The 17,368-nt window shown below is 43.6% G+C and overlaps 1 protein-coding gene across 5 annotated transcripts in view; it reads left to right on the top strand.

Annotated features, from left to right (window-relative positions):
• Positions 1-17,092, top strand: part of usp6nl (USP6 N-terminal like) — a 73,495-nt gene extending 56,403 nt beyond the window's left edge. For all 5 annotated transcript variants that reach the window (XM_076722529.1, XM_076722530.1, XM_076722531.1 and 2 more), the window contains 8 exons: positions 6,967-7,076; positions 7,475-7,523; positions 7,679-7,799; positions 8,539-8,633; positions 9,014-9,079; positions 9,814-9,913; positions 10,036-10,188; positions 14,169-17,092. In XM_076722529.1, coding sequence (XP_076578644.1) covers positions 6,967-7,076; positions 7,475-7,523; positions 7,679-7,799; positions 8,539-8,633; positions 9,014-9,079; positions 9,814-9,913; positions 10,036-10,188; positions 14,169-15,775 — 2,301 coding nt within the window. In that variant the 3' untranslated portion in view covers positions 15,776-17,092. The remainder of the gene's footprint in view (positions 1-6,966; positions 7,077-7,474; positions 7,524-7,678; positions 7,800-8,538; positions 8,634-9,013; positions 9,080-9,813; positions 9,914-10,035; positions 10,189-14,168) is intronic.
• The last annotated feature ends 276 nt before the right edge of the window (positions 17,093-17,368 follow it).

The raw sequence follows: 17,368 nt of genomic DNA, 5'->3' as shown, positions 1-17,368 counted from the left end.
CAAAAATTCATCTAAACTGTTGCTGAATTATATTCAGGTAGAAAAGTTGCTGTAGATTTCTGGGTTTTGTGTAATTTCAGCTCTGACGTTTTTTACGCGCGTTCTTGGAGGACTTCATTATGGCGTAAAAAGCGCCGTGTTTTTTTGCGCATTACGGCGAAAAAAACACTGCGAAATCTGAAAAAAAGCAGGTTTTTTTCCGCCACAATGAAGTTGAAACGTGACTGAATGTGGTGTATTTCTGGCAGACTTGGCTTGCCGTAGGTGCCCGGGTGCTTGACGTGATGTCACTTTCAAGGCCGCGCTCTCGCCAGTAATTAACGTGGGACTCTGCTGTGAAGCTGGAGACGAGCGGCGGTGGTGTATTTGCGACAAAAAAAAAGAAATTTGAAGGAGCGGCGGATTTAGGAATGGCGGCCCGCCACTCCTAAATGAATGTAGAGCAAACACTGCACACTGACGATGCAGTTTGGTTGAACTCAAAGTTGGTAAAAATCAGTTTTTGTACTTTATTTCTTCTCTTAGTCCATCGTTTTCGCAGTATTTGGGCAGGAAAACGTTTTTCTGCGTAGAAGATTTTTGGTGTATTTCCGCTCATACGCTGATGGAAACATCAGTGTATAGTTCAACATTTGGAAAATTTGGATGAAAATGGACAAATTCAAAAAGTCTTCTGCTCGCTTCAGAAGGTTTTTACTACATGAAACAAGCACAAATGTCACTTTTTCTTCATGTTTTTAACCAGATTTCTGGGTTTTTTGTAATTTCAGCTCTGACGTTTTTTACCCGTGTTCTTGGAGGACTTCATTATGGCGTAAAATGTGGCGTTTTTTTGTGCATTACGGCGAAAAAAAACGCAGCAAAATCTGAAAAAAATGCTTTTTTTTCCGCCACAATGAAGTTGAAACGTGACTGAATGTGGTGTATTTCTGGCAGTCTTGGCTTGCCGTAGGTGCCCGGGTGCTTGACGTGATGTCACTTTCAAGGCCGCGCTCTCGCCAGTAATTAACGTGGGACTCTGCTGTGAAGCTGGAGACGAGCGGCGGTGGTGTATTTGCGACAAAAAAAAAGAAATTTGAAGGAGCGGCGGATTTAGGAATGGCGGCCCGCCACTCCTAAATGAATGTAGAGGAAACACTGCACACTGACGATGCAGTTTGGTTGAACTCAAAGTTGGTAAAAATCAGTTTTTGTACTTTATTTCTTCTCTCAGTCCATCGTTTTCATAGTATTTGGTCATTAAAACGTTTTTCTGCGTAGAAGATTTTTGGTGTATTTCCGCTCATACGCTGATGAAAACATCAGTGTATAGTTCAACATTTTGAAAATTTGGATGAAAATGGACAAATTCAAAAAGTCTTCTGCTCGCTTCAGAAGGTTTTTACTACATGAAACAAGCACAAATATCACTTTTTCTTCATGTTTTTTGTCTTTTTTTTTTTTTTTACCATTCAAGGTTCGACCGCCGCTCTTCGGCTCACGCTGCGCTCTCCTCTTCTTCTGCAGTTGGCGCCACCTGCTGCCCATGTTGATGAAATCCTCCACCATTTTCTCAAAAATTCATCTAAACTGTTGCTGAATTATATTCAGGTAGAAAAGTTGCTGTAGATTTCTGGGTTTTGTGTAATTTCAGCTCTGACGTTTTTTACGCGCGTTCTTGGAGGACTTCATTATGGCGTAAAAAGCGCCGTTTTTTTTGCGCATTATGGCGAAAAAAACACTGCGAAATCTGAAAAAAAGCAGGTTTTTTTCCGCCACAATGAAGTTGAAACGTGACTGAATGTGGTGTATTTCTGGCAGACTTGGCTTGCCGTAGGTGCCCGGGTGCTTGACGTGATGTCACTTTCAAGGCCGCACTCTCGCCAGTAATTAACGTGGGACTCTGCTGTGAAGCTGGAGACGTGCGGCGGTGGTGTATTTGCGACAAAAAAAAAAGAAATTTGAAGGAGCGGCGGATTTAGGAATGGCGGCCCGCCACTCCTAAATGAATGTAGAGGAAACACTGCACACTGACGATGCAGTTTGGTTGAACTCAAATTTGGTAAAAATCAGTTTTTGTACTTTATTTCTTCTCTCAGTCCATCGTTTTCATAGGATTTGGTCATTAAAACGTTTTTCTGCGTAAAAATTTTTTGGTGTATTTCCGCTCATATGCTGATGGAAACATCAGTGTATAGTTCAACATTTGGAAAATTTGGATGAAAATGGACAAATTCAAAAAGTTTTCTGCTCGCTTCAGAAGGTTTTTACTACATGAAACAAGCGCAAATATCACGTTTTCTTCATGTTTTTTTACTTTTTTATCCACCATTGGAGGTTCGATCGCCGCTCTTCGGCTCACGCTGCGCTCTCTTCTTCTGCAGTTGGCGCCACCTGCTGCTCATGTTGATGAAATCATCCACCATTTTCTCAAACCTCATCTAAACTGTTGCTGAACTATATTCAGGTAGAAAACTTGCTGCAGATTTCTGGTTTTGTGTAATTTCAGCTCTGCAGGCTGAGCTGAAGCAGACGTTCACACACTGACGATGCAGTTTGGTTGAACTGAACGTTGGTAAAAATCAGTTTTTGTACTTTATTTCTTCTCTCAGTCCATCGTTTTCGTAGTATTTGGTCATTAAAACGTTTTTCTGCGTTCGAGATTTTTGGTGTATTTCCGCTCATACGCTGATGGAAACATCAGTGTATAGTTCAACATTTGGAAAATTTGGATGAAAATGGACAAAATCAAAAAGTCTTCTGCTCGCTTCAGAAGGTTTTTAATACATGAAACAAGCACAAATGTCACCTTTTCTTCATGTTTTTAACCAGATTTCTGGGTTTTGTGTAATTTCAGCTCTGACGTTTTTTACGTGCATTCTTGGAGGACTTCATTATGGCATAAAAAGTACCATTTTTTTGTCCATTACGGCAATAAAAGCGCCACAAAATCTGAGAAAACGCTGTTTTTTCCGCCACAGTGAGGTTGAAACGTGACTGAATGTGGTGTATTTCTGGCAGACTTGGCTTGCCGTAGGTGCCTGGGTGCTTGACGTGATGTCACTTTCAAGGCCGCGCTCTCGCCAGTAATTAACGTGGGACTCTGCTGTGAAGCTGGAGACGAGCGGCGATGGTGTATTTGCGACAAAAAAAAAAGAAATTTGAAGGAGCGGCGGATTTAGGAATGGCGGCCCGCCACTCCTAAATGAATGTAGAGGAAACACTGCACACTGACGATGCAGTTTGGTTGAACTCAAAGTTGGTAAAAATCAGTTTTTGTACTTTATTTCTTCTCTCAGTCCATCGTTTTCGTACGATTTGGTCATTAAAACGTTTTTCTGCGTAAAAATTTTTTGGTGTATTTCCGCTCATATGCTGATGGAAACATCAGTGTATAGTTCAATATTTGGAAAATTTGGATGAAAATGGACAAATTCAAAAAGTCTTCTGCTCGCTTCAGAAGGTTTTTACTACATGAAACAAGCACAAATGTCACGTTTTCTTCATGTTTTTTGTCCTTTTTTTTTTTTTTTTTTTTTTCACCATTCGAAGTTCAACCGCCGCTCTTCGGCTCACGCTGCGCTCTCCTCTTCTTCTGCAGTTGGCGCCACCTGCTGCTCATGTTGATGAAATCCTCCACCATTTTCTCAAACTTCATCTAAAGTGTTGCTGAACTATATTCAGGTAGAAAAGTTGCTGTAGATTTCTGGGTTTTGTGTAGTTTCAGCTCTGCAGGCTGAGCTGAAGCAGACGTTCACACACTGACGATGCAGTTTGGTTGAACTGAAAGTTAGTAAAAATCAGTTTTTGTACTTTATTTCTTCTCTCAGTCCATCGTTTTCGTAGTATTTGGTCATTAAAACGTTTTTCTGCGTAGAAGATTTTTGGTGTATTTCCGCTCATACGCTGATGGAAACATCAGTGTATAGTTCAACATTTGGAAAATTTGGATGAAAATGGACAAATTCAAAAAGTCTTCTGCTCGCTTCAGAAGGTTTTTAATACAAGAAACAAGCACAAATGTCACGTTTTCTTCATGTTTTTAACCAGATTTCTGGGTTTTGTGTAATTTCAGCTCTGACGTTTTTTACGCACGTTCTTGAAGGACTTCATTATGGCGTAAAAAGTGGCGTTTTTTTGTGCATTACGGTGAAAAAAACGCCATGAAATCTGAAAAAAATGCATTTTTTTCCGCCACAATGAAGTTGAAACGTGACTGAATGTGGTGTATTTCTGGCAGACTTGGCTTGCCATAGGTGCCTGGGTGCTTGACGTGATGTCACGTTCAAGGTCGTGCTCTCGCCAGTAATTAACGTGGGACTCTGCTGTGAAGCTGGAGACGTGCGGCGGTGGTGTATTTTTGACAAAAAAAAAGAAATTTGAAGGAGCGGCGGATTTAGGAATGGCGGCCCGCCACTCCTAAATGAATGTAGAGGAAACACTGCACACTGACGATGCAGTTTGGTTGAAGTGAAAGTTGGTAAAAATCAGTTTTTGTACTTTATTTCTTCTCACAGTCCATCGTTTTCACAGTATTTGGTCATTAAAACGTTTTTCTGCGATCGAGATTTTTGGTGTATTTCCGCTCATACGCTGATGGAAACATCAGTGTATAGTTCAACATTTGGAAAATTTGGATGAAAATGGACAAATTCAAAAAGTCTTCTGCTCACTTCAGAAGGTTTTTAATACATGAAACAAGCACAAATGTCACGTTTTCTTCATGTTTTTTTACTTTTTTTTTTTCTTTTTCACCATTGGAGGTTCGGCCGCCGCTCTTCGGCTCACGCTGCGCTCTCTTCTTTTGCAGTTGGCGCCACCTGCTGCTCATGTTGATGAACAAACTCCTAATAATCACATGACAGCAGAGGATGGAAACAAGCTTTCATTCGTTTTCTTTCTGTGCATTCGTTTGGAGACTTTTTCAACTTTTATACAGCAGCATGTAAAGTTCAGGAGAAGGTGAGCAGCAGAGAAATCCTCAAATTTTCTCAAACTACAAACTATTTTTGAAGTTTTAACTTCATCTAAACTGTTGCTGAATTATATCCAGGTAGAAAACTTGCTGCAGATTTCTGGTTTTGTGTAGTTTCAGCTCTGCAGGCTGAGCTGAAGCAGACGTTCACACACTGACAATGCAGTTTGGTTGAACTGAAAGTTGGTAAAAATCAGTTTTTGTACTTTATTTCTTCTCTTAGTCCATCGTTTTCGCAGTATTTGGGCAGGAAAACGTTTTTCTGCGTAGAAGATTTTTGGTGTATTTCCGCTCATACGCTGATGGAAACATCAGTGTATAGTTCAACATTTGGAAAATTTGGATGAAAATGGACAAATTCAAAAAGTCTTCTGCTCGCTTCAGAAGGTTTTTACTACATGAAACAAGCACAAATGTCACTTTTCCTTCATGTTTTTAACCAGATTTCTGGGTTTTTTGTAATTTCAGCTCTGACGTTTTTTACGCGCGTTCTTGGAGGACTTCATTATGGCGTAAAAAGCGGCATTTTTTTTGCGCATTACAGCGAAAAAAACACCGCGAAATCTGAAAAAAAAAGCAGGTTTTTTTCCACCACAATGAAGTTGAAACGTGACTGAATGTGGTGTATTTCTGGCAGTCTTGGCTTGCCGTAGGTGCCTGGGTGCTTGACGTGATGTCACTTTCAAGGCCGCGCTCTCGCCAGTAATTAACGTAGGACTCTGCTGTGAAGCTGGAGACGTGCGGCGGTGGTGTATTTGCGACAAAACAAAAAGAAATTTGAAGGAGCGGCGGATTTAGGAATGGCGGCCCGCCACTCCTAAATGAATGTAGAGGAAACACTGCACACTGACGATGCAGTTTGGTTGAACTCAAAGTTGGTAAAAATCAGTTTTTGTACTTTATTTCTTCTCTCAGTCCATCGTTTTCGCAGTATTTGGTCATTAAAACGTTTTTCTGCGTTCGAAATTTTTGGTGTATTTCCGCTCATACGCTGATGGAAACATCAGTGTATAGTTCAACATTTTGAAAATTTGGATAAAAATGGACAAATTCAAAAAGTCTTCTGCTCGCTTCAGAAGGTTTTTAATACATGAAACAAGCACAAATGTCACGTTTTCTTCATGTTTTTAACCAGATTTCTGGGTTTTGTGTAATTTCAGCTCTGACGTTTTTTACCCGTGTTTTTGGAGGACTTCATTATGGCGTAAAAAGCGCCGTTTTTTGTGCATTACGGCAAAAAAAAAAAACGCTGCAAAAATCTGAAAAAATGCAGTTTTTTCCGCCACAATGAAGTTGAAACGTGACTGAATGTGGTGTATTTCTGGCAGACTTGGCTTGCCGTAGGTGCCCGGGTGCTTGACGTGATGTCACGTTCAAGGCCGCGCTCTCGCCAGTAATTAACGTGGGACTCTGCTGTGAAGCTGGAGACGTGCGGCGGTGGTGTATTTGCGACAAAAAAAAAAAGAAATTTGAAGGAGCGGCGGATTTAGGAATGGCGGCCCGCCACTCCTAAATGAATGTAGAGGAAACACTGCACACTGACGATGCAGTTTGGTTGAACTGAAAGTTGGTAAAAATCAGTTTTTGTACTTTATTTCTTCTCTCAGTCCATCGTTTTCATAGTATTTGGTCATTAAAACGTTTTTCTGCGTAGAAGATTTTTGGTGTATTTCCGCTCATACGCTGATGGAAACATCAGTGTATAGTTCAACATTTGGAAAATTTGGATGAAAATGGACAAATTCAAAAAGTCTTCTGCTCGCTTCAGAAGGTTTTTACTACATGAAACAAGCGCAAATATCACTTTTTCTTCCTGTTCTTTGTCCTTTTTTTTTCACCATGGTCTCACATGACAGCAGAGGATGGAAACAACCTTTCATTGGTTTGGAGACTCAGCTTTAGACTCGGTTTGGTTTGGACAGATCATGAGGAGGACTTTTGTGACACTTTAAATGTGGACGTGTCTCCTCCTTCACTGATGTCTCCTCTTACTCTTTCTGGTTTGTCTGCAGAAGCTAAAGGTCAGAGCCAGAGGACTCTCCCCCGACATCCGGCAGATCGACCTGGACGTGAACCGGACCTACAGGGACCACATCATGTTCATGCACCGCTACGACGTCAAGTGGGTACCTCCAGGATTCACCGCCGCCCCTTTGCTTTCCTATAGAAAGAGCTGCTCGTTAAGGAGAAGCTGATGAGGAAGTGAGAGGACTCAGGTCCCTTTTCTGAGTTTGGACTTCTGCTTTGTTACGTCGATTGAATTTTAAAGCCTAAGAGAATCACAGTCCACCTGTTTTAACGCCACCATAAGATGCTCTTTCACTCTGCTGCTCTGAAATGTTCTGAATTTTCTGTCTTTAGTTACTGTACAGACACTTGGTTCACTGACACCGTGCAGCTTCCACGTGGCCGTCTGAGCCGTTAGAATACAGAAGCAGATCTGTGAATGATGCTCCTGGCTCCACTCGGGGTTATTTTCAGGGTTTTGTGGTGACTGTGGTTTTGTGTTTGTGTTCGCAGGCAGCAGGCGCTCTTCCACGTCCTCACAGCCTACTCCATGTACAACACGGTGAGTCATTCACACTCAGCCTGCAGAGAGCTGCGGACGTGACTTTCACTGTCTTTGAAGGACACGTCTGTCCGTGTGCCTTCTTGTGCAGATCTTGAGTGGCTGTTACTTTAGGTAATCAACTCCTCATCATCAGCCTGACTGTGTGTTTGCAGGAGGTGGGTTACTGCCAGGGCATGAGTCAGATCACAGCGCTGCTGCTCATCTACATGAATGAAGAGGACGCTTTCTGGGCTCTGGTCAAACTGCTGTCTGGGCACAAGCACGCCATGCACGGTAAAAAAAAAAAAAAAAGAGAGAGAGAGAGAGAGAAAAAAGGAGGCAGAGAGACATCAATAGTTTTCATAAAGTAGAAGATAATCCTTTATTAATCCACAGCAGGGAAACATGCAGTGCTACAGCAGCAAAGGGGATAAATAAGTAAATTATATCATCAGTAAAGCAGGCAGTTGTTGAATTCACATTATTGCACAGTTAAGTACACACAGTACTGAAAAGCTGTTTTTAAATAATCTTTTAAAACACAAAACACATCAACAAAACAACACCAAAAACATGGAACAAGCAAAAACCCAACACAGCTGCGTCAGTGAACACCGGCGGCGTGTTTAAGACTCTACAGAAGATCTGTAGGCACAGTCTTCAACACAAGACGCTGACTAAAGGTGTTACACTGACCCCCGTCTCGTCGCTGAAACCTTGTGAGACTTGTGCCTCAGGACCTTTGCTGATCTCGTCAAGCACATGATGTAACGATCAATGACAAGGCGTCAGCGAGGAGGACAAATTAGCAATGACCTCGTACGTCTTTAGCGTCTGACACTAAAACCTCCATAAGATCACTGCACTCAGGAATAAGCCTTACAGACCATGAACATAAGAGATTCACACCAGGTGGCTCCAGGTGCTCAACTGGAGGATATGAACATTGTTATCATGGACACATCATGTACTTATGTATTAAGATGCAAGTCAGACCAGTCCACCTGACCGTCCCCTCCGTCCTCACTCGTAGGGTTTTTTGTCCCCGGCTTCCCGAAGCTGATGCGCTTCCAGGAGCACCACGACCGCATCCTGAAGAAGACGATGCCCAAACTGAAACAGCACCTGGTGAGACACGCAACGCTGCTGCAGCAATTAATAATGCAACACCTGCTGAATAATACAACCGCTGCTCATAATACCACAAATAAAACATCTATCCAGATCCTGTTATTACATGAAAAAACACTTCCTGTACTTTCAGCAGCATTACTTAATACACCAGAGAGTAATAACTTGGTAAACAATGTGACGTCTGTGCAGAAATGTGGTGAATATACTTGTGTCACTTGTCTCCTGGACATACAGAAGACAAACATATTTTCACTCTTTTCATCATCAGCACCGAAGCTGCTGCTGCCTTTGCCTTAGTCTGACATGGCGCACTTCCTACCTTCCACTAAGAGCACTGAATAGATTTTCTGTTGGGTTTGTTTGTGCTGCTGCAGGACAGCCAGGAGGTGTTCACCAGCCTCTACACCATGAAGTGGTTCTTCCAGTGCTTCCTGGACAGAGTGAGTCCAGAACCCAGAGCTGCTGCACCCGTTTGTTTTCTTAAGCCGACGGGAACATTTCTCTAAGCTTCCCATAGTCTGACATATTTAATGCTCAGTGTCAAGTGGTTCCTCCCTCATGCATCCTCACACTGGAGTCGTGTTCTCTGCTCAGTTATTTGGCAAACAGAAGCGTTCTGTCCAGCTGCGATCAGCAAGAAAACAACTGCACCGAAGGAAATGTGACAACTGACACTTTTAAAACTGAAGTCTGTGTTTTTACTGTCATAAATTTCCACGAAAAAAGACCAAAATTAACAATGAACTGACGGCTGCTGACAACAAATCCACAACAAATGCACTCTGTCCTCCCGTTTGCTTTGGAAAAACAACAGTTACCAGCTGTTAAAGTAAAGAGCCTTTTTTTTGTAAATACATCCATGTTTGTGAGGCATCTTCAGTCTGAGAGCCAGAGACAAAGAAGTACATGTTGTTTTTGTTTTTTCAAGATACTTGTTGACAATAAACAGATACGTAGATAGAGATACATGAGCCAGCTGCAGTCACTGAGTTTCACAGTGACTCTTCAGAAACCTGAAACGCCACGGAGGCAGCGGCCATGTTTGACTCAGTCTGTGTTCAGCCAGTCGAATCCTTTCAGGCCAACGTGAGCTAAAGCAGTACACCAGTCTACAAGAAGCCTACAGGGAACCCAGTGAGATGATCTCCTGACCCTCTGTTCTATTTGTGTCCAGACCCCCTTCACCCTCACCCTCAGGATCTGGGACATCTACATCTTGGAGGGTGAAAGATTGCTGCCCGCCATGTCCTACACTATCCTCAAACTGCACAAGAGTAAGACTGTTAACTCCACACAGAAACACCAGCAGCATCCACCTCCTAAACACTGAAGAGCTCTGATGTGTGTGTGCGTGTGCGTGTGTGTGTGTGTGTGTGTGTGTGTGTGTGACTTACAGAGCACCTGATGAAGTTGTCCATGGAGGAACTGGTGGAGTTTCTGCAGGAGACCTTGTCCAAAAACTTCTTCTTCGAGGACGACTTTGTGATCGAGCAGCTCCAGACGTCCATGACGGAGCTCAGGAGGGCAAAGCTGGACCTGCCCGCACCAGGTACAGCTACAGCAAAACCTGCTGGGACACGAAAAGGGACGTTTTTCACTGTTTTTGGTCCAGAGGTGACGAGGCTGCAACACAGATACAACTATGTACTACTACTAACAAATCTGACCTAAAGCATGAGGCAAGTTAAAGTACACGCAGAGCCGAGAGGAAGCCCGAATACAGTCACACGAGTATTTTAAGTAGGAGTCATTACCAGCTTTTCAGTACCCCTAATTACTTTCAATAACACATTATCAATTTCTCTATCACTGCAAACTGAATCTTTTGGGGTTCTGACTGCTGCTCAGACAAAAAAAAGCTACTGACAGTCATCTCCATTGACTTCATGAAGCTGTGATTTTCACTGATTGAGATTTTAGAAACTCAATGATTAGTCTGTTAGTCGAGAAAAGGAATAATCCTGAAATTTCGGAGAAAACACTGGTTGTTAATGAAGCCATGCATGAAGCAGGCGGCCCTGCGGGCGTCATGGCGGTCACGCGGCGCGCTGTGCTGTGTCTCCCTGCTGTCCTTTAGCTCGTAGCTGTTTAGCAGTGTGTCTTTCTAATCTTGCTCTGTCTCCTCATTAATCTGCCTTCTCTCCTTCTCCTTTCAAACGATGTTAGCCAGCAACAACAAAAGTGTGGCCGTGAGTGGGGGCCACATTCCCTCCTACAACAGTAACCGGTGGGCTATCCTGACTGGTCTCCCCCCTCCATGTCTCTGTCCATCTGTCCCTCAGTCCGTCCGTCCTGTCTGTCTCCCGCCTGTCCAGCAGCACTGCGGTTTTTCCTTCGCAAACTAGTCCTGCAGCAGTTTTTGTCCCCCACATGATATTTTTGGATTAAGTTCAGATGCATTGCTTCAGTGGAGTCCTGCAGTGGCTGGCTCTCCTCTTCTATCTTTGTTCTTTTGTTTTTACCTTTTATTCCCCTGTTTTGATTCCAGAGTGGTTGCAATTGTAAAATTTCACCTCTGCCCATTAAGGTCCACCAGGTGACATAATGTGCCCTCTGGTGGGGAACCAATGGCACTGCAGGATACTGTTTTAACAGGGAACAAACACGTCGTTTAGTTTTTCTGTTTGCTAGCTAGTGTTTTGTTGGCCTTCTATCATGGTTTTAATCAACAGCTGATCTGTAGATTGACTAAACCTGCAGCGTATTATGAAAAATGGTTACTCTCCTGACTTACTCCGGGTCAGTTTGCAGCTCATAGTAGACTTCAAAAAACACACTTACACTTGTTTAAATGAATTATTGTGTCACAGAAATATAACAGAATTTATAATTTTACTGAATTCAATGATGCTTTTAGGTTTATCTGTGTCGTTCTCCTGCTGTATTTAGTCATCCGTCAGTTTGTCCTCACTTTTTTTGGAAGTATTTCTGACTTTAAAACTGTAGCTGAAGAAGGAAGGCACCAGAACTTTCCTTTCTTTCTTCCAGAGCCCACACAACTATAACAGTAGCTGTCTGTTCGTTTCCCTGCCCGCTGACAAGATAATGAGCCACTTTTCCAACACTGCAGGCTTTTGTTTAACGTCTACTCTAACAACCATCTGCGACCACATTTGCGTGCGTGCAGGGGGATATGCTTTAATCTGCATTTTTGTATCTGCGTTGGCTGAGCTGTGAGAAATGACAGTGGTTTTATGGTTTGGTAGTTTTGAACTTCACTAGGTCTAGTTCGAGCTAGCCACCGTGCAGTGCAGTTGACTCTGTGCAAACACCGGCTGCATGAGTCTCTGGTCTGGACTGAGCTTCTCTCCTGTCTTTACTGAGCAGTTCATCAAATAGGGAATCAGTTTTTGCAGGGGTTCATGACGGAAAAGAACTGAATCCAGACTCTGGGTGTAGGCTGATATGGGGTTGAGCTGCTGCACACTGTCTAAAGCTTGAAACTAAAACACTGTGTTATGAGCACACAGACTGTTCTGGTTCCTGTCAAACCAACCTTTTCTAATGTTTTACGCCGATGGCGGCTTGTTCAACTCACCACCCCCTGAAGACTTTTGTAGAAAAGGAAGAATTACATCTTTAATATTATGACCCTTAGAATCCAACAACACATCATTACAGTTTTATTTTCCTCAGACCTCAGAAAGGCGTTTACAGCCACAGTTATACTATCATGGTGTAAAAGCAGCTCCTTGAGGCAAGGTTAAGGCAGCTCTCTTTGTTTTACAGACTGCACCCCCGGTGGTGTGAAACGCTCCCTCACCACACTGAAATCACTTCCTCTTTCCAGCTGTGTCGAATATAAACAGCGCTAATGACTGCCAATATGGCGGCCTTGGACAGCTTAGTAATGAACTAAAAGGAAGATGGAGGACAAAATAAAATCTGTTCGCTTCAAACAATGCTTTCATACTTTAGAGGAAGTTCACCTAAACCAGCCAGAACACATGCGTACATACCTCTGTGAGGGTGACACAATTGGTGGATCACCCAGAATGTGATTTGAAGTCATTTGTGCACAGTTAAAGTTTAAAATATATTAAATGAAATGAAGGCAATTTAGATTTGTATCTATAAGAAAGTCTTCTGTTCCCATCTTTAATGCAATAATCAATAATCCACACTATTTGTTTCAGTTATAAATGATCAGAATTTTCATTCAAAATTGCAATAATTCTGCCTTTTTAGTCATTACACTATGAAAAAACATCTAAGTGGCATCTTAAACAGATTCACCATGTTACGTATTTTAAGGTATGAATCTGTACACTACGAGGCCTAACTGGCTAAATGTCATGCTGTATATAATCAGGTTGTGGCTGCAGGTCGACTATATTGCATATCTCAGTAATAACAATGGACTAAAATCTTAATGGGCAAGCTGCTGAGGTTTATTCATGAAAGGCTTTCAGAATAACATTTGCAAGATTCAGAGGAACAGTTAAGTATGTATGTGCTGTTTATTAAAGTGCATTCAGGGACTGTGACTGGCTCTACTCACCTGACTGTGGACGGGACAGCATCCACTGAATGAGGATGTCTGAAAGAGGACAAAAAGTATTAATTAGGTGTTTAAAGCAACACTGCTCGTTCAGATTAAAAGAAATCTTTTTAGTGAATTTAGATTTTTCACATAAACTGATCTAATTCACACAAAGACTGACAAAGAATTAGACGAGGAAGACGAGGTAGTTAAGGTTAGTTTCCCCTGCTGATTTAACCCACGTGCGCAGGAGGAAAAGGCCCGAGGTCAGTGGATAAACTCTTCACGAACAGACATTTTAGCCGATTCAGAGACAAAAAAGTTCACTTCCTGGATCACTCCCACAGCACTTCATCCTCCTCCAGCTGCAGTCTCCTGACTCTGGTGATCACACTTTCCCTTCCAGTCCTCAACAACACCCAGCGTCACCATCACTGTGTCTGCTCACTGTGTATGTTGCTGTCTACTGTACCTTTCATTTCTTTTTGACAAAGCAGTAAGTTTAGGTATTAACGTTGAATACTTGTAACATGTACTGGTTGTAGAATAGTAAATTTGGTACAAGTGAGTAGTCTAAGTGAAGAACAGTTTCTGTGGCTTTAATACTTGTTCTTACGAGTCTCAGTACATTTAACAAGGTTCATTAATCATGAACTATTTCTGTATGACCTTTCGAGTCTGGGGCTACTGCTGCAGCCAAGTACAGTTTAATGAAATGAAGTGAAACTCATAATTTCAGAGACCACTCAATTGAGTGTCACTTCCTAATTGAGCCCCTCCAGCAAGCTGGGAGTTGATATCAAACAGTATTTCTGATGCTTTTTTCTGTCCTTTGCTCTTCGCCTGTGGGGATGTGATTATGTGTCGTCATGAATGTAATTCTCCTTTATTTTTACCCTTTCTATGGCAGTGGTGTTGCATGAATCCATGTCCCTGTTGTGACTCCTCATCTGATGTGAATCAGCGCCACACAGTGTCAAACCATCACCGTGCTGTTTTGTGTCCCGATGGTGTTCTAATGTGTTTCCTCTTTTCTGGTCTTGCAGGTAAAGAGGAAGAGTTTCCCAAGAAGCCTCTCGGGCAGCTTCCTCCTGAGCTGGTGGTAGCAGGGGTGAACCATGTGGCCAACGGTCAAAGCCATGCCGAGCCAGCCGAGCCTCCAAGGGATCCGAGTCCTGTACCAGACCGCCAGCGGGACAGTCGGCCCCCCAGCCGGGCACGCCGGGACTCACTAGACAAACCGATCCGCCACCACAAGGCTGACAGGAGGGATGCCCGCTCCAGGGGATCTGGGGAGATCCCCAATGAGCAGCAAAAGCAGTCCACCTCCACCACGCCAGAGAGGGGAGCAACGCCACCCTCAGCCCCCACCCCGACACCACAGCCCAGCACAGTGGATAGAAGGAAGCCTCAGAGTCACGCCACCGCCAACCACAACTCCAACGCCGCTTCCAGCTCTCACAGAGACATCACTCCCCGCTGGTTCAAACCCTCCGAGACAAAGCTGGAAGCAGCCAAAGCAGCAGCGGCCCGGGAGGTCCACATGAGCCGAGGGGCATCACCGGCCCCTCCCAGCCCAGAAGACAGTGCTCTGCCTCACCACCGGCCCCGCTCCAAGGGCTTCATCCCCGGCTCTAACCGGGGATCCAACGCTTCTCAGTATGACAATGTACCAGGGCTGCCGGAGCAGAATTTCGAGATCCTGGAGCTTGAGAGACCTCCGTCCAGAATGAGGACCCCTCGCAGTGAGACGCCCTTCAGTGTATCGTCCCTCCATCAGGGCAGCCCCAACCGTGGACCCAGCCTAACTGGGAGCGTTGTCTCCGTCGCATCAGGGCCCAGGATGGTCAAACACCCTCTTCCACCTACATTTTCCCACAACAGTCCAGCAGGGGTCCAGTCCAGCTACCCTGGCAGCCATAGCCAGTACCACACCCCTCCCCAGCAGCACTCCCCAGGCAGAACCACAACCGAGGTTCCCATCCTCCATCCCGCCTACAGTGTGAGCCTGGACCACAGAGGAGAGGACAGACTCTATGCTCCGCCCTCCCGATTTACCCCACCCTCCAGTGTAGCGTACGGGGAACGAGCGTATGCCACCACCCAGCGGCAGAACAGCCTATCCCCAGACAAGGCTCTCATGAACAACTCCTTCACCACCTACCGCAGGCAGCCTCCACCTAGCTCCACCCACAACCCCCGTAACACCAGGCCTCCACCAGAACACTCCCTACAGCTGGAAACCCAGGGGAGCTCCACCCCCATCTACCTGCAACAGCTCACCTCCACCACACAGGTCTATGCTCCAGTGGACTACAGGTTTGAGGGGCATCGGAGAGGCGAGGCGAGCCCACACTACCTGCCAGAGGGCGGGCCTCGGCGGGCTGTAGATGGGCTGCCGTGGGCACTGGAGGATGAGCTGCCCCCTAAATCCCCCGGTGGGATGCCGCGCTCGCCCAGTTTCCAGCGAGCCCAAATGTCTCCGGTTCAAGAGTTCACTTTCCCAGACGACCCAGCCAGCCTGCTTCACTACAGGACACAGTTCCAGGAGCAGCAGCCCGTCATAAGGCACCAGCTCCCCCAGCTGTTTGGAGGACCACACTACAGGCACGCACAGGAGGCGTTTGCCATGCAGGAGTCCATGCTGCTGTGATCGGCAGATAGAGAAATGGCGAGACACTGTAAAAAACTGAGGTGTAGTCACTGGCACTGTGATAAAGACGAGCAGTAGTCCGACCTTTGTTAGGAACCTGGTTCTGTTTCTGCTCAGTTGTTCTTTATGTCTCAAGTACTGACCTTCTGACTGTCACGCTGCATCGTAACGTTGCAGGACACACCAGCCTCTGACATTTTTTACTGATCACTTTAAAAACAGAAAAAAAAACTGACTGAAGATTTTATTTTATTTTTGGATGTAAATCATTAACGAGAGGTGACAGTATATATCTTTTAGAGTCTGATATGTACAGTGGATTTTTGTTAATATGCTGAGTTGTTATCAGTAGCAGGGGAACATTCTCCTGAGACAGCAAAACTGATTTATTTTCATCCTTTATTTTTTTATATGTTACTTCCAGATATTTACATTAGAGATGGATTTACTCTATATGCTTGTGAATGTTGTTTTTCAAACAGACGAAATAATACCATCGACAGAATTAGAAAGCAGTGAGGATCGGATCACTGTTCGTTTTGATTTCCATTTCATTTTTGAAGCACCTCCACTGTAGACAGAGCAGGGTTTCTGGTTTATTTTCTAGTTTCAGTGATAATATTCCTTCCTGAGTAACAGATGTGCAATTAATTTCTCTTTTACACATGAAGTACAGTACATTGGGTATTTACACATATATGAGGCCAGTGAAGTTACTGATTCAATTCCAACCTGATTTGAAACTCAAGAAATAGACAGCTAATTTGTGAGGGCTAATAATATATATATATATATATATGTATGTATGTATGTATGTATGTATGTATTTTTGTTTGATGGCTTTAAGCCCTATGATTTGCTATGTAACCATAGGTAACATGTTTTTTTAATTGCTGTACTGTTGTTACCACATATTGAGCACATACAGCCAGAGATGGATGTGAACTAGTTTCAGTACAAGTTTGCTTTACTTCATTATGTCTTATTATTCTCAACACTGTCATATCAACTACTGTTCAGCTGCTGGCACTTCCACGGGCATACAGAGTCATCTGACACACACACACACACACACACACACGCACACACACATGCACACACTACATGTCACAAATGTGTTAGTCACACATTTCAACATTTAAACCAGTCACATTCCCCATTAGTATTCCTCATGCTCTGGTTTTGAAGCAGTTACTCTCAAACCGTATTCTGTACTGTTCATTACATTCCCTAAGTTATCTTTGTTTTTTTGTTAAACGACTAATTGCAGACCATTCTGATACTTTGCTTAATAAAATGAGGTGGGGTGAAAATGAATCCTTGGCTCTGTTTCTGGCTTGTTGTAAATCAAATCTTGTCATAGGCATGCATACCTATTCTTTCTGTTGCTTGCCTGTTTCCACTAATAATGAAACTCTGCCCCCTAGTGGGGCTGTGTAACTTTGGAATAATCCTGCAGGACATAAACCAACAAGGTAAGGATTTATTTGAAAGGAGAGATAGTGTTTTTAATTGAGTTCAAATGATTGACAGTTGTATCTTAAACCAATTAATCACTTTTACTAGCAAAACAAGACTTGGCAGATGATAAAG

This window comes from Chaetodon auriga, chromosome 22 (genome assembly GCF_051107435.1).
Source record: "Chaetodon auriga isolate fChaAug3 chromosome 22, fChaAug3.hap1, whole genome shotgun sequence".
Taxonomy (NCBI): domain Eukaryota; kingdom Metazoa; phylum Chordata; class Actinopteri; order Chaetodontiformes; family Chaetodontidae; genus Chaetodon; species Chaetodon auriga.
Note: the sequence above shows the minus strand (reverse complement) of the source record. Positions and strands in the feature narration are given on the sequence as shown.